Here is a 24732-nt window from a genome sequence, read left to right as displayed (position 1 = left end):
GGATTATCAGTTCTGAATCATTTTGATCTCAGATACCAGAAAAACCAACATAATAAGAGTTTAAATACTGACGGCCTTATTAGCTCATGTCAAACAAATCTAGAGGCAGACAGTCCAGAGGCACATGGCAGCTTCATGCTGGGGTAAATACTGTACATGTGTAATTTTCATAGATTTTACTAAATTGCCCTCTTCAGAGGTTGTACTGTCTTGATTTTCTTTCTCTTTCTTCCTTCCTTCCTTCCTTCCTTCCTTCCTTCCTTCCTTCCTTTCTTTCTTTTTCCTTTTTTTAATGTCTGATCTTATTTATTTATTACTCTTAGAAAATCTCATTTTTGACTGGACTCAGACTTAGAGGTAGAAGCTCTCAGAGAGGACAGCCTACATCTCTTGGCAGTCTGTTCCTGGTGTTTTTCTTTGGCCTCCTTCATTCTCTTGGCCAAAAGTTGAGCATAGTCTGTGGCCTCTTCCTTATTTTTCTTAGTTCGCTGTTTCTTCAGAGCAATACGCCCACATTTGTGTTGCAGGACGCATGGACTAAAAAGACGCTGAATCTTGGGCGCTTTGGTCCGAGGTTTCTTACCTTCTTTGTTTAGGGGCTTGCTCACAACTCAGGGGTGGGCGTCATCTTCTTTAGAGAGACTGCAGATTCTGCTAGCCCTTTAGGGCCCCAGGCGACGAGGCACAGCAGTATCAGTAAAACCAGGAATATCTTCCTCCTCCTTTTTTACAATGACCGAGTTGAGAACACTCAGATTGGCATCCACAACGCCAACAGAACAGACTGTACTTTCTTTTTCCAGTCCTTTTTTGTCCCCATACTCAGGAGCAGGCGGCCATGGGTCAAGACATCCTGCTTCATGAGGAAAACTTGTGTGTCCTTCCCACCACTAATTCTAACCACATGACCCTTCCGTTCTTCACCCACAACGTCAGCAGCAACTTCTATGGCCATACGCTCCTCATAAAACGTGCGAGGTTTGCATCATCATCTACTTCAATGAGTTTCTGGCAGACAGTGGCTGGAAAAGAGATGTTCTCCTTCATCCTGAAGCAGCCAACTGCCTCCCAGGTAGGTGCCGCGAAAAAAAGCTGTACTGTCTTGATTTCCACCATCGGTGTACAAAGTGTTTCCCTACAGCCTGCCCAACATTACATTGTCATACTTTGATTAAAATTTCCCCCATTGAGAGGTGAAAATGGTGTTCTTTAGACTCTTAATTTTCATTTCTCTTATGAGTGAAGTTGAACGAGGTATTTCTTTTTCCACAGATTGTCTGGTTATACTCATTGTCCATTTCCCTTTTATGTTTCTAGTCTTGTTTTGTATTAAATTTTTGTTAATACCTTTATTAAGACACAATTCACATACCATAAAAAGTCACCCAATAAAGTATACAGTTCAGTGGTTTTAGCATATTCACAGGGTTATGCAACCACCACCACAATCTAATTCTAGAACATTTCATCTCCCCCACAAAAAGAAACACAGTAACATCGTCCTCATTATCAGTCACTCATCCTCAATACCTCCCAGGTGTAAGCAACCATTAATCTACCTTGTGCATAGTGTTGCCTATTCTGGACATTTCACATAAATGTAATCACATGGAATTTGGTCCTCTGTGGCTGGCTTCGGTCATTTAGCATAGCGTTTTAAGGTTCACCCATTTTATAGCATATATTAGTACTTCATTCCTTTTTGTTGCTGATTAATATTCCATTGTGTGGATACACCTCGTTTGTTTATCCCTTCATCGGTTGATGGACATTGAGTCATTTCTACTTTTCTGACTATTATGAGTAATGCTGCTCTAAATACTCGGGTACAAGTTTTTGGATGAATGTATGGTTTCATTTCTCCTTAGTAAATACTCAAAGTGGAGTTGCTGGGTCATATGGTATGTCTATGTCTAACATTTTGAGGAACTGCCAAACTGTTTTCCAAAACAACTGCACCATTTTACATTCCCACCAGCAGTTTATGAGGGTTCCAATTTCCCTATGTCTTCTCTAACACTTGTTATTTGCCTTTTTTTTAAAATTATAGTCAAGTGGTAGACGTGATTTGATTTGCATTTCCCTAATGGTTAAGCACGGTTCAGCACCTTTTCATGTGTTATTAATCATTTGTATACCCTCGTTGGAGAAATATCTATCGTATTGATTTTTAAGACCCCTGTAAATGGCAAGGAAATTAGCCCTTTGACATGGGTTGCAAATATTTTTCACAGACTGTCATATATCTTTGTTTTTATTTATGTTTTTTCTTCCCCATGCAAGGTTTTGTATCATACTCATGAAGACCTTTTCCACTCCAGAAGTATTACAATATTTTAATGGCTTTCTATGTTTTCTTCTAGCAGTGTTATGGTTTAACATTTTTCCAGTCAAATCTTTGATCAAACTGAATTTATTTTGGTGTAAGGTGAGAGGTAGAAATCCAAATTCCTTTTTTTCAGATATCTACCCTATTGTCCCATGACTATTTAAATCAGGGGTGTCCAAACTTTTTTCAACGTTTTTTACCAAGGGCCATACGCGGTAAAATACAAACAGCCGGGCCACTCACTCGAGACGAAGTACGTATTGCCTCACCTGGTTTATTTAAGTAAACTAAATATATTTTTGGAATTTGCTGCGGGCCAATTAACAAAGGATTGCGGACAGCAGTTGGCCTTGGGCCGCAGTTTTGACACCCCTGATTTAAATAATCCCTGCTGATTTGAAATGCCATGCTTTTATTTACTGAATCCCTACCTGTATTGGATGTATTTCTGGACTCCCTATTCTTTTCCATTTACTTATCTATTCATGTGTCAGAACCATAAAGATTGCATGTTTAACTTTTTATTATGGAAAGTTTCAAACATGCAGTAATTAGAAAAAAATAGTACAATGAGCTTCTGTGTACCCCAAACTCAGCTTCAACAACTATCATCTTTTGTCTCCTGTTTTCAGTTTTGTTTTTGTTTTCTCCTTTTTTCTTTTTCTAGAGTTGTCTTAGTCTGCGTAGGCTACCATAGCAAAATACTACAGCCTGGGTAGTTTAAACAACAGAAATTTATATCTCACAGTTCTGGAGGCTGGGAAATCCAAGATCAAGGTGATGGCCAATTTGTTTCCTGGTGAGAACTCTCTTCCTACATAGCAGACATCATTTTCTTGCTATGTCCTCACATAGCCTTTCCTTGGTTTGTACGCACAGAGAGAGACCACCCTCTCTTCCTCTTCTTATTAGGCCACTAATCCCATCGTGAGGGCTCTATCCCCTAACCTAATATAACCCCGATTACTTCCCAAAGGTCCCATCTCCAAGTACCATCACACTGGGGATTAGGGCTTCAATAAATGAATTTGGGGGAGACATAAGCATTCAGTCCATAACAAGAACATTTTAAAGCAAATCATTTCACCTGTAATTACTTCACTCGCTAACAGCTAAGGACTTTTTTGATGGATCAAGACTCCTCTGTCACAACTGTGGTAGACAGAATAATGTCCTAATTCCCAAAACCTGTGAATATACTTACGTGATAAAAGATACTTTGCCCGGATAAAAGATACTTTGCAGACGTGATTAAACCAAGGTTATTGAGTTGGGAGATTATCCTGGATTATTCAGAAGTGGCCAATGTAATCATAGGATTTTGTCTTTATAAACCGGAGGCAAGAGGGTCCGAGTTAGAGAAGGAAAGGTGACTACAGACACAGAGGTCAGAGCGACGTGGGGCCAGGAGCTAAGGAACACAGGCAGCCTCCAGAAGCTGGACAGGGCAGGGAAACAGATCCTTCCCTAGAGCTTCCAGAAGGAACACAGCTCTTGACTTTGGTCCAGTGACTGCATTTTAGACTTGTGTCCTCCAGAATGGTCAGATAACAAATTTGTGTTCTTTTAAACCACTAGAGTTTATGGGAATTTGTTACAGCAGCAATAGGAAGCTAATACAACCCATAAAATTAGCAATAACTCACTTTCCAAACTATGTTCAGTGTCTCCCAAATATTTCGGAAACACCTTTTTTCAGTTCGTATGCTCACAGGTTATATTATTTTTAATGCAATTAAGCATTTCTAGGGCCAACCCATTTTTTATTACTATCCAGATTAAGCTAATTAATAAAAACTGAATCCAAATAAATAAATAAATGGAAAAAAAGCTCACAAGTCACTTGCTACTGACCTGGACTAGTCACTTCCTCTCTGGGACTAGGCTTCCTACTCTGACAAGTAAGAGGGTTGGATTAGATCACATGTTCCCTCCAGGGAATCCATGTCTGGGCTGCACGAGATCTGGGAATACCCTGAAACTGTGTGCAAGAAGGGAGGGTTCAAATCTATCTGCCTCAGAATTTCCTACAGATGACCCCATCCCTCACTTCTAGTCAGAAGGGTGTTAAACACAGAAGCCTGGGGGTTCCCGGTGTAAGACTCTCCTCCAAGGAGGCTGGTGTCAATTTAGAGACTTAACTGAATCAGAGGAAGAAAATATCATGCGCTTACTCAACAGCATATTCAGAGAAAGATATTTGCCCGAGACACATGCATTCAATGCAGCTGATGTCATGGTTTACCTCCTCTGACCGAGGGCACTGAGTTGGGTGCCAGGCCAGCGGGGTTGCCAGTCTGAGCAAATGAAATGCCCAACTAAATTCGAGTTTCAGAAAAATAATGAATCATCTTTTAGTATAAGTATATTCCCAAACAATATTGAAGATATACTTATACTTAAAAAAAATTATTCATTGCTTATTTGAAATCAAATTTAAGTAGGAGTCCATGCTTAATCTGGATCTGACTCGATCCTGCTCCCAGAGGACCAAGACAAACACCAGCTTCCAGGAGACAGTGACCCACCCCAAGGCTAATGATCCTCACTGATGGGGGAGTGTTAGGGACCAAAGAAGAGGTTAAGAAAGAAAGGCAAAGAGGGAAGGTTTGAAAATGACCTTAAGAGGGCCTGAAGCTAGAAGGAGCAGGTGATTCCTGATCTAATCATCTCCAGTCACCATGGAAACCAGCCATAAAGTCCATCAGAAAAAGCTTGTAAACAATATCTACTGCCTCACCACCAGTACAGACCACCCACATTTTCTGCCCTGGTTAGGTTCTGTCAGGCCTGGTTTCATTGTCACAGTTTGTCCCCCAGGAGACAGCCAAGATCTATCCTGCCCTCCTCCTCCCAAGGCCCTATACTCCTCTTCCCAGCTACAGCCTCAGATGGCTGCCCTGCAAAGCCCACCCTGTTGGGAGAGACAGACAACTGGATACCCAGTGCTGTGTCAAAGAAAAACCAGAACCAGACAGTAGTTAAAGCAATAAAAACAGTAGTGCCATAAGGGAAAACAGACCTCAGTCTATGCAGGGTTATACAGAGCTCAATTCCAAATATAGCATGGGCAAGAGGTGATTTATAGCCTAGTAGCAGGGTGGGGGCCAATGGATGGAAAATTACTAAGAGGAAATGTCAGGTATAAGGGGGATTCTGGCTAAACCCACCTGAAAGGACTCTTGCTGAAGGCAGGTCAGAGGCTCAGACATCCCCTGGGGGGCACGGAGGAGGATGAGATAGTGAAGGTAATCAGATATGGAGGGGTTCAGTCTGCTTAAACTGACTTAGCAGGGTTCTTACTAAAAGTGGATTTTATAAGAAAGTATACAGATGAGCCTAGGAGAACGTTCATGAACTTGACTAAAGTTTGGTCAAGCAAAGAATCTTTGTCACTGCCCATGAGATGGTCACATTCTACCAGGAGAACAGTCTATACATGAGGGAAATAGCCCAAGGACATACAGCAAAAACTTGTTCTAAACAAAACAGGTCTCTGTCCTTCTCAGGATAAAATAACTCTCTCCTAATCCAGAATGTGATTAAATTGATTGAGGAAATGTTCAATCTTTCAGGCAAGCCACAGGCTGCAGTAAGCTTTGAATACAAATGCAGGGGTTTGCACTGATGCATTTAATGGACTCTGGCAATTTAGCATGCAAATTTATTCAAAATGTCCACGACTTTGGGAGAAAAGTCTCAAAGACTGGATCATGCACCTATGCAAATCGTGAGAAGTGCTTTTTAATGGGCAGCCTGGGGTCCTTCCTGTACCTCTCTGCTTAGACCAGCCCCCACCTCACACCAGCTATCTTCATACTCCCACAGGCCTCCCATGGCACTTCCTCTTCTGTCCTCCTTCCCTCTGTACAACAAGCTATGAATATTAACATTCCCGTTTTACAGATAGGAAAGTAGGGCTCTGAGCGATTAAGCGACTGAACCATGGTCACTTTGCTCTAAATGACAGACTCCTTCCAGCCTGAAGCAGGCCTCTCTTTCCTAGTCTGGGACAACACGTACAGATGTCATTTCCACTTGTGAAGATTCTGCGCTCTTAGGGGTACACCCACCCACACCTGCAGATTCTGTGGAAGGGGCATTCCCTAACGCTCAGTAAATTTCCATCCTGTGCCGAAAATTTGCAAATGTGCTCCATTTCATGTAACTCCAATCTTCATGCTTTTCAGGCAAGCTGTAATCTTTAATCAGGACCACGAAATCTGAGAAGTTAGGAGACAACTGCTCTTCTGATGGCCAAAATCACCACACAAAGCGGCTGACCCACCTTTGACTTTCTAAAAGGCTCAGAAAGGACTCAGGTTCAGTTTGTGAGCATGTTATGTAATCCAGGAAATCATGGCTTCTAAAATTATGATGCAAATGTGTACCCAACATATACATTAAGCTCTATCCCTGAATTTAATCAAATAATAATCCAAAGGATTTTGCAAAGCCTGTGTATGAACACACCCACCTAATTCTTCTCTACTTTTCTCAGAATTCCCATATCCTGAGGCTCTGACTTCAGGCTCGCTACTACCTGTGACATTAACGTCAACCCTGGTTTTCACTTGTAAAGCCCAGTCGAGCCAGGCTGGCAGAGACCTGGAGCCTCACTGAAGGTCACTTCCCAGCATGAGGGCTGGCTGGCCAACCCCATGGTGTCCACAAGGACTACCCCAGGGTGGCCTTTGCCCCAGATGAACCCCTTCTCCACCTGGAGCAATTCTGCCTCTCCTTCAAGCCCCTGCTCAAATCACCTCTGAAGTCCAGCACACAGAGCTGCTGTGAAAATTGAGTTCACGGTGGTCAACCACCTTGCACAAGTGGACACAGATGAGGCACCTGATCCAGGACAACTCTGATTGTCACTGTCACGCCCTTTCTCCTGTTCCTGTTGAGGAACCCATCTCTTTCCCAGCTCCCTCTGCCTCTTACAAATCCTCAGGTTGCTGCATGGTTACCCATGAGCTCACCCTTCTCCTCTGTAAAATCCTGAACTCCTTGAAGGCAGGGACCTTGTCTCGCTTGTCTTTAGGGGTGTCATGTCTGGCTCTGGGTCTGGCATTTAGTGGGCTCCAAGTGTTTTTGCAAATAAACCCTCCTGTCTCCTGGGCTCCAGGGACAGCAATTTGATGAGTGGTCAGAACATGGTGATAAATTACAATTCATTTTATGATGTGACTATAGAGACAGACAAAGACTGTGCTGCTAGTGACATCATGTCGGACTGGTGACACCATTGATCATTAGTAATGTTTACTTCAAGACAGTACCCTTGGCTTGGACACATGTGGGGAAAATGGTCCAGAGCCCCACTGAGTGTGTCACTGTGCCCTGTAGGAACTGTTTCCATTAGAGATGGGGCCATCCTGCTGTGTGGACTGCACCAGCCTGCCCCTTGGCACAGACGCTGTGTTTCATTTATCTCTACAGGCCCAAGAATCTCAGTAAAAATTTTTGGATAACTGAATTAATTCCTTTTAAATCACATGAAACTAGTGGTGTTTTGGACAAGAAGCTCTTAAGAAGCCTCCTCTGAGTCTCCCGTCTCCCCATTGACTTATAAAAACAGGCGCCAGAGAAGGAGAATTCCCAGATGGTGTGTGGGTCAGATACACTCCATGCCCACTCATACCTCTGTGCCATTCCCTCCTGCGGGAAACCCCTTCCCCTGTCTATCAGGTGACCTCCTACATTTTGTCCAGAACCCCACTTATACATCTACTCTGTCAGGACTTCCTGTAATAAAAGAGTCTGTGTAATACCTTGAGTGTTTTTCTAATTCAACACTGGTCATTTTCACAAGTTCAAGGCAGTCTTAGGGTAAGCAGAAAGACTTAGTAGGCAAGTCCATCTTTGCACCTTTAGTAAAAAGATCTGCAGTGGTGGGGAAAATGTGCCCACTGGGTCTGAGCAGTTCCTGGAAGGCCTTGGGTTCCAGTCTGTGATGTGATGGCTTGGCGTGCAGACTGGAGACCTGGACATGAGAACAGAGTGCAGCTAAGGGCTGAGAACTAGGAGTAGAATTGTAAAAGCCAGAAAGCTTTTGCAAACAAACCTGGGTCTTTCTACAGTGATTGCCTCCTAGCAGCATCTGGGGAATCCACGGAGAAGCAGTGGGGCGACCTTCGTGGAGGGGCTGAGCTGAAGGCATGGATTTGGGGGAGACTGAAGAATCTGAGTGCATACCCCCACCCCATCACTCACTAGCATGATCATAAGCAAATCACTTGGCTTCTCTCAATTTCGTTTCCTTATCTATAAAAACGGTCTCCCGGGAAGCAGGAACTAGCTTCCTACACCACTCTTCTGTAAGATGTGAGCAACACTGTGGGCTGGGATCCCTAAGGACACGTCCTAGGCCTCCCGGGAGTTCTCTGGGTACCATGTGGAGAGGAGGTTCCCACGCCCTATATGTGCACTTCGTAGTTTGCCTTTGACAGCATTCAACTCAACCTCTCAACGGTTTACAAAACGCTCTAACATCCACGATGCATCTTCATTGCATCGTCCCATGGGTGCCTTTTACAAATGGGGAGACCTCGGTCCGTGACTTGCCATTGGCATCCTATGGGGAGCAACCAGCACGCCTGGCTCCGGACTTGGAGCGTGCGGGCACCTCTGCTCAGCGAGCTTAGCTGCCAGGGCCGACACCCTCCCGGGAGGCGGAGCACGACGGCGCGGGGCGAGGCCAGCGCGGGTCACGTGACGCCCGGCCCGGAAGCGCTAGCACCCGAGACCCTCGGGTGACCGGGTCAGGGGCTGCTGCTTCTAGTGATCGCGGAGGTCGCGGGGACCCTTGTAGTGTTGCGCTCCCCACCTCCACCGCCATGGCCTGGACCAAGTACCAGCTGTTCCTGGCCGGGCTTATGCTGGTCACCGGTTCCATCAACACACTATCGGCAAAGTGAGTCCGGGCCCGGCCGGGAGGGGAGGGACTCTGCCCCGCCTGCCGCAGCCCACGCGGGAGCTGTCGTCTCCCGCGCACCTTCCTCGCCCTCCCCCCTTCTTAGATTTCCTTTCCCGGCTTCACCCGCTTGACCATTTTCTCTGGTCGGTTCACGGACCACCCAAGGGGTGCGAGGCCCGGGGAAATACAGAGCGAGTCAGTGCCCAGGTTGGGGCACCCGAGCCCTGGTTTTGATTCACTGTGTGCTTGATGCCAGAGAGACACCTTCCGTCTGTGCGCCTCAGTTTCCTCATCTTTAAACCGGAGCGTTGGTCCTTCCCGGATTCCTTCCAATGCTGGCGTCGCCCCACTCCCCCAGGAGCTATGGGCAGGGGTGGGGGGAGGCTCCCATGCTGTGCATGCCAGCTACAATAGATGCCATGCAGGCCGAGTGACCAGTGAGCATGGAGTGCTGTGGCGGCAGAGACGCGGCTGCCCCATCAGCCCCTCGTGGAGGAAGGGTTACAACTGGATTTCTACATGTGGAGGGGACATCAAGGCAGGGAACAGCAAGGCCAGATAGAAGTGGAAGCACGAAATGCCCAGGCCTGATTTTTATCCCATCATCAAAGAAGGGCTTTTGAGCAGGGAGTGACATGTTAAAAGTTGTATGATGAACCTGGTAGTCAAGGTAAAGAGTAGTTTGGTGCAGGGAAAACCACTCCAAGGCAGCTGCATAGTGGATGAGGGGAACTAGTAGTGGGCAGTGAGGTGGGAAAGGGAGGGACAGGTGAGAGAGACCAGGTGCATAATGAAGTTCCAAGGCCTGACCCACAGGATCAAGAGACAATGATCACTCCAGGATTTCTGCCTGGGAAAGCAGAAGTGTCATTGACCCAGACAGGGAGGGCAGGTGGGCAGTTGAGCTATGATGTATGAGGGTGAGGTGCTCGTGGGACAGTGAGGACAGTCCCCAGGCGGTTGAAGATTGAGGACCCAGGGCTGTCGTGAGGCTAATGGACCTAGCATAGCCTCCTCTCTGTAATGGGCGACAACAAATGCCCAGGAAGCAGCCCCTTCTCTTGGCAGCTCTTTGCCTCCTTCTCTGCCCCCACACAAGGGCAGGACCTTCCTGCCGCTCTGCACCACCTAAGAGCCCCAGGACCCAGAGCCTGGCCTTTTTCTGTGGTCCCCAATCCGACCTCACTTCCACCTCGGCCCTGCCAGGCTCCAGAGCAAAAGGAAGTCATCCCACTCACCTCTGCCCTATGCTTCAGCCCCCCTGGGAGGAGGGCTAGTCATACTCAATTTTGAGGTATTTGTTCCTAGCACACTCCATCAGTGATCTGAGAAATGCCCCAAAAGAGAGGCCTGGGAAAGAAGTATCCTATTCAGTTCATCAGACATGTAAAAGGTACCTGCAGTGAGTGAGGCACTGTCTGGACTCAGGGAAGGAGACAGAAATGACTAAGAGTCACTTCTGCCTTTGAGATGCTTAGAATCTGAAGTAGAGGAGACAGATGTGTACACACTTGGCAATCACAATGTCTTCCCTTCTCCAAAGGAAGTAGAGCTCAGGGTGGGGCCCGCCTGTCTCATTAGGCTCTGCCCAGCTATGATTGTCTGATTTGTGCTGGTCTCTTAGGCCCTATGGCCTCTTAAAGGTCACTCCTTTGGCTGAGCCCTAGTTATAATAAGGAGACTCAACCAGAGGGCCCCCACCTCAGTTAGGATCTGAACGCAGCAGAACAAATCACTTCCCATCCATCTGTGGCTCCAGCCAAGACCCAAGTCAAGTGCTTAGAGGTCTGCCAGGGCTGCTGTCCCCAAGGAGAGTTGCTACTGCCTGTTCCTACTGGGGTAAACTGTGCTGACTCAGTTCCTTCCTTAAAAAGCTCCAAACCGGTCAGGTAGGAAGCCAGGTGATCCTCAGCCCCGGGAGGCTGAACCCTGGCTAGTTGCCTGAAAGGCAGGAAAGAGGCTCCCAGGTGGGGACCCAACCTTTGATCGTGTCTCCTACCCTGTAGCCTGATGAGGGGCCGCTCGGGAGCCTCCCGACCTAAGATGGACCCCAGAATTGGACCCTAATAGTGTTCTAAGGCCAGATTGAGAAGAACGCTCTCAAAGAGAAAGAGCTTGAGAGAGTGGCTGTGTACCTCCTGCTGGGAATTATCAGTTTAAAATCACACTCTGACCTGCAGCTTTTGGTGGGGACAGACAGACAAGAATGTGACTACAGCAACTGCTAATCAGCTAATACACATCGAGCATCACATGCCCGGTCCTGCTCTGGCCGCCTTTCATGTGTTAATTTAATGAATTCTCATCACCACCCTATGAGGGACATAAACTCATTGTCCTTTGATTAGGTAACTGGGATATGGAAAGATGGACTTTTCTGCCCAAGTTCGACTCAGCTACCAAGTGGCAGAGTTTACATTTGAGCCTAAGTACCTGGCTGTAGAATCCGTGCTCTTACCCACCTATGTGGGATGAGGACTGGGGCTTCTCTAGTCATTTTTCAGGGCACTTGGAGTTGTTAGAAAGTAGAAATCATCCATCCCCACAATGCACCGTCCAAGTCTCAAGTTTCTTTTTGTGACTCAGCTGGTCAGAGCAGGAACTAGAACCTAGGTCTCAGCATTTTAGTCCCGTCCTCTTCCTTTTTAGCTGCAGTACCCCAAAAGTCCCTCTTCCGTGGGATTTACTCTCACATCTCCCCAGACAAGCACAGACCAGTGTGTGCCCATGAAAGGTATCATCCTATAAGTGGCATCTGCCTTCAGAGCGCTTTCCCTTTGGGACTGGGCAAGAAGCCTCTGTCCCAGCCCACAGGATCCTGCTGTCACCTGCTTGTTTTCCCCCTGGGGCCAGCAGCCATGCAGTGTTCAGGTTTAGAGTCTCTAGTCACCTCTTGCAGTTTCTTGGCCTGTAAGGTGAGCATAATGTTTCCCTCCCCGGGTTCTTGGGCAGACGATAGACAGTGGATGAGGAAGTGGGTATGAGCATGTGCTGCCGGCTATGCTAGCATCACAGGTCAGCTCTCCACTGGAGAGGCCGCTCTGCCCACTCAGCAGCTTTGGGGAGACGGGCTGCCCTGGCTGGGATGCGGGTGGGCGTCACTACCCACGAGAGAGAAAACCACCAAGCAGGCTTGCCCTTTACCCTGTCCCTGGGTCTTGGCAGAGGGCCCTTCCTGTGACGTGGCTCCTTCTTCTTTCTATGGCTGCTCTCACCCCCTCACCGGGACTTTCTGCTGGTGCGTCTCCTGGAGACCAAACATTTTGCCCTCCTCGGCACTGCTTAGAGCTGTCTGCCTAAAGCCTGTCCATGAGGTCGTGCCCATTTCGGAGCCCCGTTCTCCTGAATCCATGTGGGGTTCAGCACGTAAAGAGCCAGGGTCAAGTAGACACTCACTAAATAGGGCTCAGATACCCTCTTAAACATCTGCAGGCTTCGAAGCTCACCCAGCCAGAGAGAGGCCTTGAGGGTGACTTCCCTCCAACAGTCAGGCCTGCTGGTTCCAGGGGCCCTGCCAAGAAAGTGACAGGAGGTTTGGGACCACTGAGCTTCTATTAGGGAAATACTCTCACTGTCTTTTCTATGCCAGCTCTAACTTTTGCCTTGGTGGCTGCCCCCACCCTTGGGTTCCATGAGCTGGCATGAGCTAATTGCTTCAAAGGGATTCTGGGGACTAACTAAAGAAATCCTGAAATCAAAGAGCAGGAGACTTGGAAACTGTGGGATTAGATGAGTCACTGGGCCTCTTCGAGCCTCAGTTTTACCTGTAAAATAGGTGTGACTTCCCCCACCTTCTCCCCAAACACAGGTGGGATCGACTGAGGAAGATTTTCAGATTGTTCTTATAGATGAGTGGGCTCATCCTCATTTATCACCACATGAGCCAGGGCCACCTGCTGCGACACCCCAGAGAGTGGAGAAGTCCTGTGGCCCTTCTGTAGACCCTACTGCAGGAGAAAGGAACTGACTGACTGGGCTTGACACGCCAGGCATGAAAGAGGAAATGGCAGAGATTCTGTGGTGAATGGACACCCAACCAGTTGGTCTGAGGCAGCCATATTAGCCACTTCCTCCGTCTCAGTCCGCCATCCCGGCCCACACACAGATACGCTCACCTCTTAGAATGCTGAGTTTTGAGTTTGACTGGGCAAGGCCATGCAGAGTGACTCGCCCCACCCCCACTCCCAGCAAGCCCAGGGAACTCGAAAAGAAGCCGCCTCTACCAGCAGGGGAGGAGAACCTCCTCATGAGGCCTCAGCCTGACTCTGGTGGGTCCCCACAGGCTTCCTGCTCTGGAGACCATGGCTTTCCCCAGGATATAGTATCTACAGAGAATGGAGGGCCCATCTGCAGTGCTGACCCCTCCCCACCTCAGCCAGGGGAATGAGAAGCAATGGAAGTAGGAAGGTGATAAGGGAAGCTCAAGTGTCCAGGAAGGGGGCACAGAATTGGAGTGGAAACTCCTGGGTACCCGCCCTCTGGGCACGTGATGAGCCCTGTGTCCCTCAGCCATCTCTGGTCCCTGGGCTCCTCGTCTGTGTAATAAGGAGCTTCATGAGATGATGGCTGAGTTGCTCCTCTTGCAGCACTTCGTGGCTCTGGAACTGCAGGGGCAGTAGCCTGAGGTCCTTCCAGTTGCCGCTGCCTCAGCCAGCAGGGTAGGTCCCGGAGAACGGATGCTCTCCCAGCTTTCAAGCTAGAGCAGAGCTGGGACCACACCGACGTAACACAGAGGGAGACGTCTCCTGCTCAATAGAGGGGCAAGAGGGAGAAGGGGCAGAAGAGAACTTTTATTGACTGCCTGCCATGTACCGGCTCTTACATATCTTATTGATTACTTTTGACAATTCATCAGTGTCGGCACTATGATCCCCATTTTATAGATGAGAACACTATAACTTGTCCAGCCTGTGAGACTCAATCTGAGTTTTCCATGTATCCTGCTGCCTTTTCTGAATGTAAGTTCAAGCACGTGGGTTTGGGCCTAGATCTGCCTGTTGTTGATTGTGTGAGCCTGAACACACCTCTCTCCACCCCTCCGCCCCGCACCTTGAAGTCCCCAGGTGTAAACTAGGATCCTTGTTAATTCAGAGGCTTAAAACCAACAACCCACGGGAAGTGCTCAGCACAGGCCTGGCACAAAGTCAGTACTTAGTGAATCCTACACTTATAAAAACATGCTAGTGACATGTTTTGTAAAAATAGGCAAGTGGTATCCCACCCTAGGGGTCATTGCTGTCATCCCCAGATGAACTGGGGCTGGATTTTGGCTCTTGTTCTGTGCTACTGGGGGTCCTTCTGTGCCTGCTGAAATCTGTGAACCGAAGTCTGTCTCGGGGCCAGGACGAGAAGCCTGACTCCATCCCAAAGTGCCTGCTGGCCTGATTTTCCAGGTCTAAGAGAGGCTGGGCAGGATATCCTGTCCAATGACACCCAATCCCTTGGGCTGTAAGCCTGCCCCAGGCCCTCAGATACAAAAAGACTCCATTTCCCCAGTTGGGAACGTTGCCAGCCCCAGTCTGTTCCGGCAGACCCACCCCTTGGAGAAAGCAAAGCCGTCCCTTTGGGGTAGGGGGAGGGACCTCAACACCAAACCCTACAGCCAGCACTCCACATGGGGCCCAACCTGGGGAAAGACAGGCCCAGCTTGTCCCACCAGCAGAGGGCACCTCATACCAGGTAGGAAATTAGGACTCATGGAGACATTGCCTCTGGACTGTAGTACCTGCCTATTTGCTCCGTGTGCTTTGGAAGTCTCATTCATTCAACCAAAGAATGTTTGAGCTTCTGTATAGTAATGTGCCAGAAGCAGGGGATTGAAAGATATGGAAGTTGCTGGATGCTGAGCTCAACTCTCAAGTGACAGTGACTGTGGAACCTGAAAGTGATACAGATGTGAGTTGTCATTACTGTAAGCTGTGTAGCTAGTAAGTAGTCCGGGGGAAGGTTCTGGAAGGTGGATCCACCACTAGATCTGGGGGGTCTTCTTGAACCTGCCAATCTCCGAGTGTGCCCCCAGGATGAGGAAGGGGCTTCCATACCTGCCCTTGTCCTAGGCTTCTGGTTGGCGTTATGGACTTGGCATGACTTCCCTCGACCCCCTGGAGGAGCCCTGGCTCCAGTCCTGGGAATTCCCATCTTGGACCTGCTCACTTGGCTCTGTGCCTTTGGTAAAAATTTCACCTCTTCATTCTTCCTCACCTCACTGTTTTGCTCACTTGCCTCACCCAGACCCTCCCAGGGGGCTCTTTCAGTTTAGAGACGGCCACTGCCTATGTGTGAGGTGCTGTGAAGGGAACTGGTCAGTGGCCCACAGGAACCAGCCTGGGTCTGCATTGACTTGAGTCAGCAGTGTGACGTGGTGGACACAGTTGAAGTCCTGTCAACCAACCAGGACACCCAGCGTGAGGGAGGGGCCACCATCTAGCCAGGCTCGGTCCACACCAGGTCACATGCCTTTGGCTCAGGTCCTGGGCCTATTGGAGCCCTTCCAGACGTCAGCAGCCAGGGAAGTGAAAGGTTAGGAAGCTGTTTAGCCAGAAGACGAGACGATTCAGAAGGTGGAAAAGTCTCCCAATATCTGAAGGGTTTTCCAATGAAAGAGATCATACTAGACCCAGCAAAAATGAAATTCAGGGATGGGAGCTTTAGCTCACACGAATGGCGGACAGTGTAGAATGTTGGTAGTAGCTGCCCAGCGCGCTGTGCTACAAAGGATTTTGGGCCTGTGTCTGGACTCGGTGGGGAAGCGTGCCATAATCAGTTATGCCATCTGCCAGGGTGCTGGCTGGGAGGCCACTCCACTCGTGCCACGTACTTGCCATCTGGTTTAGGGTCTGTGCTAGAAAGACCCTCCAAGCCCTCAGGTTTTATGAAGGTGACTGGGTAGTCTGTGTTAAGCGGTCATTTCCCAGGGCCCAAGTGACCTTGGAGACCAGTGGCTCTTAATGTTTTTGTGCCATGGATCCCTTTGATAATCTGGTGAATCCTGTTGTTTTTAAATGTGCAAATAAATGTACTTCCTAAAGTAATGTTTTAACATGTGAAAATAAAAGACCAAGGATTATAGAAAAACCCAATTTTTTAAAATAAAGTTATCAAAACCTTTAAAAGCAAGTTTTTGATACAGTAATTGTGTGTATACACTTTTTAACAGATACAAGGTGTGATCGGACAACATGGTGAATGTTTAAATAAATAAAAAATTTACTACAGTAAAACACATGTTGCCATTAATCCCTCTCAAAATACTTCCCCTCGCTTCGAACACACTTATCCCATCATTTTTGCCACTTTCTGAAGCAGTTCTGGAAGTCCTCTTTCATGAGTGTCTATAGTTGTGCTGTCGTGGCTGCCTCAATGTCCTGAATCATTTTGACTTTGGGGAAGAGCCAGCAGTCGCACGGTGCCAGATCCAATGAATAAGGTAGACAAGGACACACTGGAATGATTTTATTTGACAGAAATTGCCACATTCCAGAAACAATGTGTGATACAGAGTGTTGCCATGATGGAGAATGATTTATGGCTCACTTTAAAATACACCTTCTCAATCGTAGCTCACACCTGACTGACTGCACCAGACAAGTTGAAACTTGTCACACACTGTGACTAAGTTTGGACATGCCACTTCCCATATTGAAGATCCCTGCCTTTACGTTGGATGGCACTCGGCAGCAGTCACTGTAATCATGTCACACATCGCTTCTGGTATGGCAGTTTCTGTCAAATAAAAACATTACGTGTGTCCTCATCCACCTTATTCACTGGATCTGGCACTGTGCGACTGCTAGCTCTTCCCCAAAGTCAAAATGACCATGGAAGATAAACATTTTAAATCAATTCAGGACATCGAGGCAGCCACAGCAGCGCAACTAAAAGACGCCCACAAAAGAGGACTTCTAGAGCTACTTCAGAAAGTGGCAAGAACGATCCGATATGTGTGTTTAAAGTGAGGGGGAGTGTTCTGAGGGGGGTTCATGGTAATGTACCTTTTACTGTAATAAACTTTTTAATGTAGACATCCATCGTATTTTCGGACCATACCTTGTAAAATTATAAGCATTCAGTCTAATTACTATAATTTTGGAGTAGTGATGAGTGTAAATGGTACTTCACAATATCTGTAATGCCTCCTATGTGAAAATGAGAATAGTTGTGATTTCTTTGTGACAAAGTTGCAGCTATTGCGATGCTACATTCATAATTTGAGGAAATGCTAAATTTCAGTTAGAGGTTCATGAAAATGTAAAGTTTCCCAGGCCCCCACATTCTGTCCATGGTCCCAGATGATGACTCCTTGCCGTGGAAACTGGCCCCGTTGAGAGGGAGTCCCACTCTGGGCTGAGTCTCCTAAGTATAGCCTGTTGGCACTGAAAAGAGCAAGCTTGTCTAAAGGTACCAGGACCAGGGTGGGAGAGCCCGCCTCACTACAGGGTTTGACCTTCTCCTTTGCTGCTGCAGGTGGGCGGACAACTTCGTGGCCCAGGGCTGTGGAGGGAGCAAGGAGCACAGCTTCCAGCATCCCTTCCTCCAGGTATCGGCCCTGTCCCTCCCCACTTCCCATCTGCCGGGCCTCAGGCCAGGTGCCCTGCTGTTTTCTGACCTAGGGATGGAGTACTCCCCTGCTCCCAGAAAAGCCACCCGCTTCTCTCTCTCCCTTCCCAGAACAAAGGCCAGGGTATAAGTGCCTCTGGAAGGGAGTAGAAGGCACAGTCCTTTGTGGGAGGTCTGAGTGAGTCCTGGTGAGCAGTCATGGCCTGGACACCGTGAGGCTAGCCCTCACCAAGTTCAGGTCAGGATACATTTGGAAAACATCAACCCTCATAGCAAAACCTGTTCTCTATCCACTGGGAGCCCAGAGCCCACTGGGACAGGGCTGACACCATAAATAGGAGACTCCTCATTGCTCAACTGGGAAGTGGGAGACTCAAATTTCAGGCCCAGCTCTGCCAGCAACTTGCTCTGTGACCTTAAGTAAGTTTTTTAACCTCTCTGGACTGCAGTTTCTCCATCTGGAGCTTGAACGGGGGTTGGCCTAGATTGGTGGTTTTCAGACCAGGCTCTACACAGCCTTGGGTTTGTGTCACGATGTTCAAGAGTCTTAGGAGTAGACCCAGGAATCAGTCTCTGGCCTCCCACGCACAGCAGCTCTGTTTTTGCCTGTTTTATGTGTTGGGGTTATAGGTAGGCTCTTATCTGAGGAAAGGTTATGTCAAAATTATTTTTGTTAAAGATGATCCTCTTTCCAGCTGTAAACTCCTAGGGTTCTGTGTCTGCAGGCAGTGGGCATGTTCCTGGGGGAGTTCTCCTGCCTGGCTGCCTTCTACCTGCTCCGGTGCAGAGCTGCGAGGCACCTAGATGCCAGCATGGATCCCCAGCAGCCCTTCAACCCCCTTCTTTTCCTGCCCCCAGCCCTCTGTGACATGACTGGGACCAGCATCATGTATGTGGGTGAGTAGCCAGGCCAGGCTGAGCAGGGCTCCATGAAGCCCATGACCCAAGGGGGGCCCTGGTGAAACAGCCAACCCTACCCCCAATTCATCTTCACCTCACCCCTGCGCCTCTCCCATTGACTTTCACACACACACACACACACACACACACACACACACACACTCACCCAAGATTTAGTGAGCACATACTATGTGGGAGGTCTGTCTTTAGTCCTGAGGACACTGAAGCGAACAGACAGCCTTGGCCTTCAGGAGCTAACATCGTGTCTGTCCTCTTTCAGCCCTGAACATGACGAGCGCCTCCAGCTTCCAGATGCTGCGGGGAGCGGTGATCATATTCACAGGCCTGTTCTCAGTGGCCTTCCTGGGGCGGAGGCTGGCCCTGAGCCAGTGGCTGGGCATCCTCGCAACCATCGCAGGCCTGGTGGTCGTGGGTCTGGCGGACCTTATGAGCAAGCATGACGACCAGCACAAGCTCAGCGAAGTGATCACAGGTGTGGCCGGCTCGGGGGTCCCAGGGCTGCCCTTCCTATTCTGTCTGCCCTGTCCTCTCTAGGAACCCAGCACAGAGTCATTCAACAAGCTTGTACAAGCTCTGCTGTGTGCCAAGTCCTGGGGGAGGGCATGTGGGGGCCAGCTGCTGTGGACATGCCCCTGCTCTCGAGGTGATGGGTAGAGTGTAGGGAAGGCGCTTACCAAGTGTCCTGAGCGCTGACCGAGTGCCCCGCCTGGTGCTCAGCACTGGCCTTTGTCATCACAGTGATTCCACCAAGCCCAGAAAGGAAGCGGTGCAGCCCATTTTACAATGAAGTGACCACCCTGGTCACTCAGAGGCAGAACTAAACCAGGAATGTCTATCTCAGAGCCTGTGCTTCTCAAAAGACTTACTTACCCCATTGTGCAGGCCTCTGGACCTTGTGGGAGCTCAGTTCAGAGGCTGGCCAGCCTGCCCACCCCTCAGGGGCCAGGAGATCAGGCATGGGGGCGGCCATGGCTGTGCCTTGTGAGCTGTATGGTGCCTACACAAGTCAGGGCTATGCGTGTTATGTCCCCATGGGAGCCCTCAACTTTGGGCGCCCCACCCCCCCGCCACCAACGTCCCGTGGCCCTGCTATGTCCCTGCCTCCCTCACCCTGAGCCCTCTTGATCCTTCCCACAGGGGACCTGCTGATCATCATGGCCCAGATCATTGTCTCCATCCAGATGGTGCTAGAGGAGAAGTTCATCTACAAGCACAACGTGCACCCATTGCGAGCAGTGGGCACTGAGGGTACGTGAGCACAGGGGCTGGGAGCAGGGCACTGGTCGGGGCGCCACGTGGCGTGAATGCACACACACGGGCACTGGGAGGGGTGAGCATCCTGCTCCCTGTTCCTTCCTCCCTCCACCACCTGTGTGTTGCCATATACTCTGATATCTGCTGTGCATGTGGTCAGGAGCTCAGGGAGGACAAGGACGCAGATGAATGACAGGTAAGCCTCACTAGAGATGCGACCAGCAGGAAAGGACCGAGCAGTGCATCTCAGCTCAGGCCATTTGTGCTCAAGTGATGTTTCGCCTGCGACGCATGGCTGAGTGTCTTGGAGCAGGGGAAGTGGCATTCGAGTTGCAATTGCAACAGGAAGAGTGGGAAGGAGGGAACTCCAAACAGAGTAAAGACATGGGGAGCTGGACATGAGTTTGGAGACCAGTGAGGAATAGTTTGGGTGAGATATCGGTTTGATGTTGGGGAAATGATCAGGAATTGCATAGGTCAAGGTCATATCCTGGAGAACCTTGAACATCAGGCAAGTGGATTTAGAGTTTAAATGACAGGCAGGGAGGAACCACCAAAGGTTTTTGAGCAGGGAAGTAACTATCGAAATTTTGCTTTAAAAATAGGAAGCTAACAGGTGGTTTAGAGCAGTGCCACCAAAGTGTGGCCTGTGGATCAGTAAGGGAACCGTTTTTCCTGGCCCACAGAGAGCTGAGGGCTGACCACAGAATGTTAATCACCACATCCGCGACATCACTAAGCGTAGTGTTTGTTTCTGCTCTTTTTTTTTTGTCCTAGCAAGGCTTTCTGAATGAAGCAGTGCATCAATTTACATTCCGGTCCCGCTCCTTGTCACAAACCAATGCCACTGGATTAGAGAGCCATGTTTTTTCACACTCATGAGCACTACAATGGTTACAGCCAGCAATTCTTTTTTTAAATGAATAGACTAGAATTTAAAAGTGTCTAAGAACATTGTACATTGTAAGGGTGGCTATTGTTTTGTGAAAGTGTGCGTGTGTGTACATGTGCCTGTGCACACATGTCCTGGTCACAATATAAAAAGTGTTTCTTACTCTTAGTCCAGTCAGAAATCACAGATTAACGTGGAGATGGGGCAGCTAGAGAGCCACAGAGAAATCCTGGTGAGACGGACAGCTCCAGTACCTGAAAGAAAGGTCCTGGTGTGAGGGCCACTCGGAAGGGGTGGCAGGAGATCAGGGGAGGCCTTGCTGGGAGCTCGAGGGCCGAGCAGAGAGTACGACAAGCTTCCCCCTCTCCTGCAGGCCTCTTTGGTTTTGTGATCCTCTCCCTGCTGCTGGTGCCCATGTACTACATCCCGGCCGGCTCCTTCAGCGGAAGCCCCCGTGGGACGCTGGAGGATGCACTGGATGCCTTCTGCCAGGTGGGCCGGCAGCCACTCATCGCGCTGGCGCTGCTGGGCAACATCAGCAGCATTGCCTTCTTCAACTTCGCGGGCATCAGCGTCACCAAGGAGCTGAGCGCCACCACCCGCATGGTGCTGGACAGCCTGCGGACCATTGTCATCTGGGCACTGAGCCTGGCACTGGGCTGGGAGGCCTTCCACCCACTGCAGATCCTCGGCTTTGTCATTCTCCTGATGGGCACTGCCCTCTACAATGGGCTGCACCGCCCATTGCTGAGCCGCCTGTCCCGGGGCCGGCCCCCAGCAGAGGAGGGCGAGCGTGAGAGACTGCTGGGTGCCTCTCGGACTGCCATCAATGATGCCAGCTGAGCCTCCTGCGGGGCCTCTGCTGCCACCTGGATGCACCTTGTTTGCCCTGAGGCTGAGGCCACACAGGCTGGTGAGCCTCAAGAGTGCCCTGTCCCCAAGGCCCCTCCTCCCCACAGACCGCCAGGACAGAATACCCAGGATGTAATACCCGGGTCCTCCTTTGTCACCTCCCCCTGCAGAAAGCTGCTTCCCAGCCCCCACAGGTGTGAGTGCAGTGACTGAGCCCACCAAGCTTCCCCTAACCCCCTAAACCTCTCTGGCAGCCCTAAAGCTAAATCATCAAGTGGAATGGCAGGAACTAACAACCCTAAGATTTCCTTCTAAATCATAAGCTAAAATTGGTTCTCCAACAAAGAGAGGTGAGGGAGCAAATTCAAACCAGAACTAAGTATTGTAGTTTTGAAAACTTGGAAGATATTCCCTAACCTTGTTTGGGGCCCTAGGTTTTGCAAACTCAGTGTCTGTTCCCAGCCCATTCATTACCTAGTCTCTCTGGGCCTTGGTGTCCTGCTCTGCAAAGCAGAAGGTATCGACGCTGTGGCTTCAGGGCCTTCCACCCCCAGCTGGGCCCACTCTGTGGGCCAACCTAGGAAAGGAGTAATAGCCCATTATTGGAAATTCCCCTCTGCCTACAGTGCCTCCTGCCCAGGCCTGTTTTGATGTTCCATGTCCTTGCTCACACGTCCTCTGCCCTGGGAGAGGTGACGGGGATTCCAGGCAGCCCTTGATAACAGCTTTTATGAACTCTGCACCTTCCATTTTAAAGATGAGGAAGCTGAGGCCCAGAAGTACAAGTTGTTTGGCAAGAGGGGTAGCCTGCCATGGGCTCTGGCCATACAAGCCACGTGATTCTGCCACAGGCTGGGATCTAGAGCGCATCTGGACCTCAGCCCCACCACCAGCAACCTGACTCCATGAGCACCCTCCAGGGTGGTGGGTTGACCAGGATCCTGCCACTCAGAGTAGTTCTGGTATCCCAGGATTGTAGTAAGTGCTGAACTTCTATTCTCGGGCATAGCAACCTGCACAGGTCGGTGCAGATCAAGGAAATCAAGGTCCAGAGAAGGTTAAGTGACCTCCTCATGGAACCTGTGTTCCCAGCAAGGTTCGCCTGATTCCAAATCTGTGGTCCCACCTACCATGTGGGTCTCTGGGGGCTTTGGGGGAAATTTCCTGTGGCTGGGATAGAAGCATTATGTGCTGGTGTCTTCCCGGTAACACTCCCCCCACCACCACCAAGAGAGAGGACTGGCATTAGGGACTCCAGGGAGCTGAGTGGCGCTTCATTCCAGCGTTCCTCACTCCTTGGCAGTTTCTGGAGCCTCAGACCGTTTTCCTGGGCAGCTCAATCATAAAACAAAATACCAAATGCCTTCCTTAAAATAGATTCTAGGGGAAGGCATCCCTGACGAGCAAAACCCTCGGGCTGCGTGGGAATCCAGCAGGTTAAAGTTTGCTGGGAGAAGAGGGTCTTTGCATCCCACCCTCTCTGAGCCCCAGGCGCCACTGAGCATCTCTGGGTCATGGTGTGTGTCCTGGGAAGAAGGAAATGGAGAGTGAGGGTGGCGGGGACTACACCTGCCTTGTTCAAAATGAGGCCTGAGAATGTTTTAGGCTTTATTTGAAAAAAGAAAAGGGAAATTGGCAGTAGGACTATTTTTTAAATGAGGGAAGCAGCACCAGGGTTGGGACGTTCCTGGGCGGAGCGTCTAGAATGTTGTTGAATCGTAAAGCTCTGATGTACCAAAGCCTAGAACTCTCCCAGTCCACCATATGTTGTTCAGAGGAAGGAACTTCCCAAGGTCATATAGCCAGTGACGGGCAAAGCCAGAGTTCCTGGTTCCCAGACCTTGCCCACCCCTTTCTGCCACAGGGAACGCAGCCAGGAATCTGGAAGAATCCAGGACTGTTCCTTTGCCATGGGCTGCCCAGCCTGTGCACTCAACTGTGCAAACTGCTTAAGAGGGTGTTCGGGAAGCACTTGGCCTTTATTTGAGTGCTGCCATGGAGGACTGGGAAGGCTTTTGGGGAGAATTATAATGGAACTTCAGTGGTGAGGGGTAGCAAAGCCTGAGGAGAGGGATGCCCCATCAGGCCTGCCACCAACTCAAGCCAATTGCTTTACCTCCTGGGGCTTTGGGTCTTCATATCTCTAAAATGGGAAAGCCTAACAGGATGAGTATGAAAATTACATAAGATAATAAATCACAGGTGCCTATAAATGTTAACACACAGTGGGGTGTATGTTTAGCTCCACTGTCCACCAGGGTGGTCTGTCAGGGGCACTGAAGTCCCAGCTGAGCACAGCATGGTATCAGCTTTGCTGAGAGGGGAAGAAATGTTTTATTAAAATACCATCATGGAGTAAAATGCAAAATTCATATCAATTATAGTGATAGAGGATAAAACAGAAGCCTCAAGAATATTTCATGCTGATAGTAGATACCATCCCAAACCCTGGAGATGTGTTCACTCTGTCCTGTTGTCCTTTGGGGGGTGAGTTTGAGACGCTTTGCTGTGTCGTGCTGATTATGTAGATGGAGGGTAAGAACCTCTACTCTCCCAATGAGTCTGGAGGGTTATAGGGAATGCCTGGCTGTGGCCTGCCGTTCTGAGTGGAGTAAGAAGGGCCTGAATGGTGGAAGTTTGGCATAGAGGCGCTGAACCCTCAAATAAGAATTGACTGGTATCAGACTTCTGTAAACATTGGTTCAAATACAATGTAATTTAAACCATCTGTACCGTGATGAACTCATCAGTCCCTACCCCTGAGTGCTTCTGAGGGAGCCTAGGGCTGGGGCTTCCTTCAGGACTGCCTGTCTGGGTCCTGGAGTAGGCCTCAGGCTCCTCTCATCAGGAATCTGCCTGCAAAACAGAGAGGTAGGACCGTGCCAAATGGTTCTGCTTGCCTTCACTTTGTCCAAAGGTCTCTGCATAGTTTAACAAGCAAACAGCATTCCAGGAGGTCAGAGCTCTGACCCCTGATGAAGATAGGCTGAGGACTGGAGCAAAGGGTCACCT

General features: G+C 49.3%; 1 protein-coding gene and 1 pseudogene across 1 annotated transcript; one reads left to right on the top strand and one right to left on the bottom strand.

Moving 5' to 3' along the window:
- Positions 1-301: 301 nt before the first annotated feature.
- Positions 302-1047, bottom strand: LOC109449225 (small ribosomal subunit protein eS6 pseudogene; annotated as a pseudogene).
- A 7706-nt stretch (positions 1048-8753) lies between these two features.
- SLC35F6 (solute carrier family 35 member F6) lies at positions 8754-24448 on the top strand. Its single transcript, XM_019735372.3, has 6 exons — positions 8754-9242; positions 17709-17781; positions 18527-18698; positions 18982-19194; positions 19860-19970; positions 21242-24448. The coding sequence occupies exons 1-6, from the start codon at positions 9166-9168 to the stop codon at positions 21709-21711; spliced, it is 1116 nt and encodes a 371-aa protein (XP_019590931.3). The 5' UTR covers positions 8754-9165; the 3' UTR covers positions 21712-24448.
- Positions 24449-24732: the final 284 nt, after the last annotated feature.

This window comes from Rhinolophus sinicus, chromosome 2 (genome assembly GCF_057876585.1).
Source record: "Rhinolophus sinicus isolate RSI-liver-muscle chromosome 2, RSI-T2T, whole genome shotgun sequence".
NCBI classification, from domain to species: Eukaryota; Metazoa; Chordata; class Mammalia; order Chiroptera; family Rhinolophidae; genus Rhinolophus; species Rhinolophus sinicus.
The sequence above is the reverse complement of the archived record's forward strand: the minus strand, read 5'-3'. Positions and strand labels throughout refer to the sequence as shown.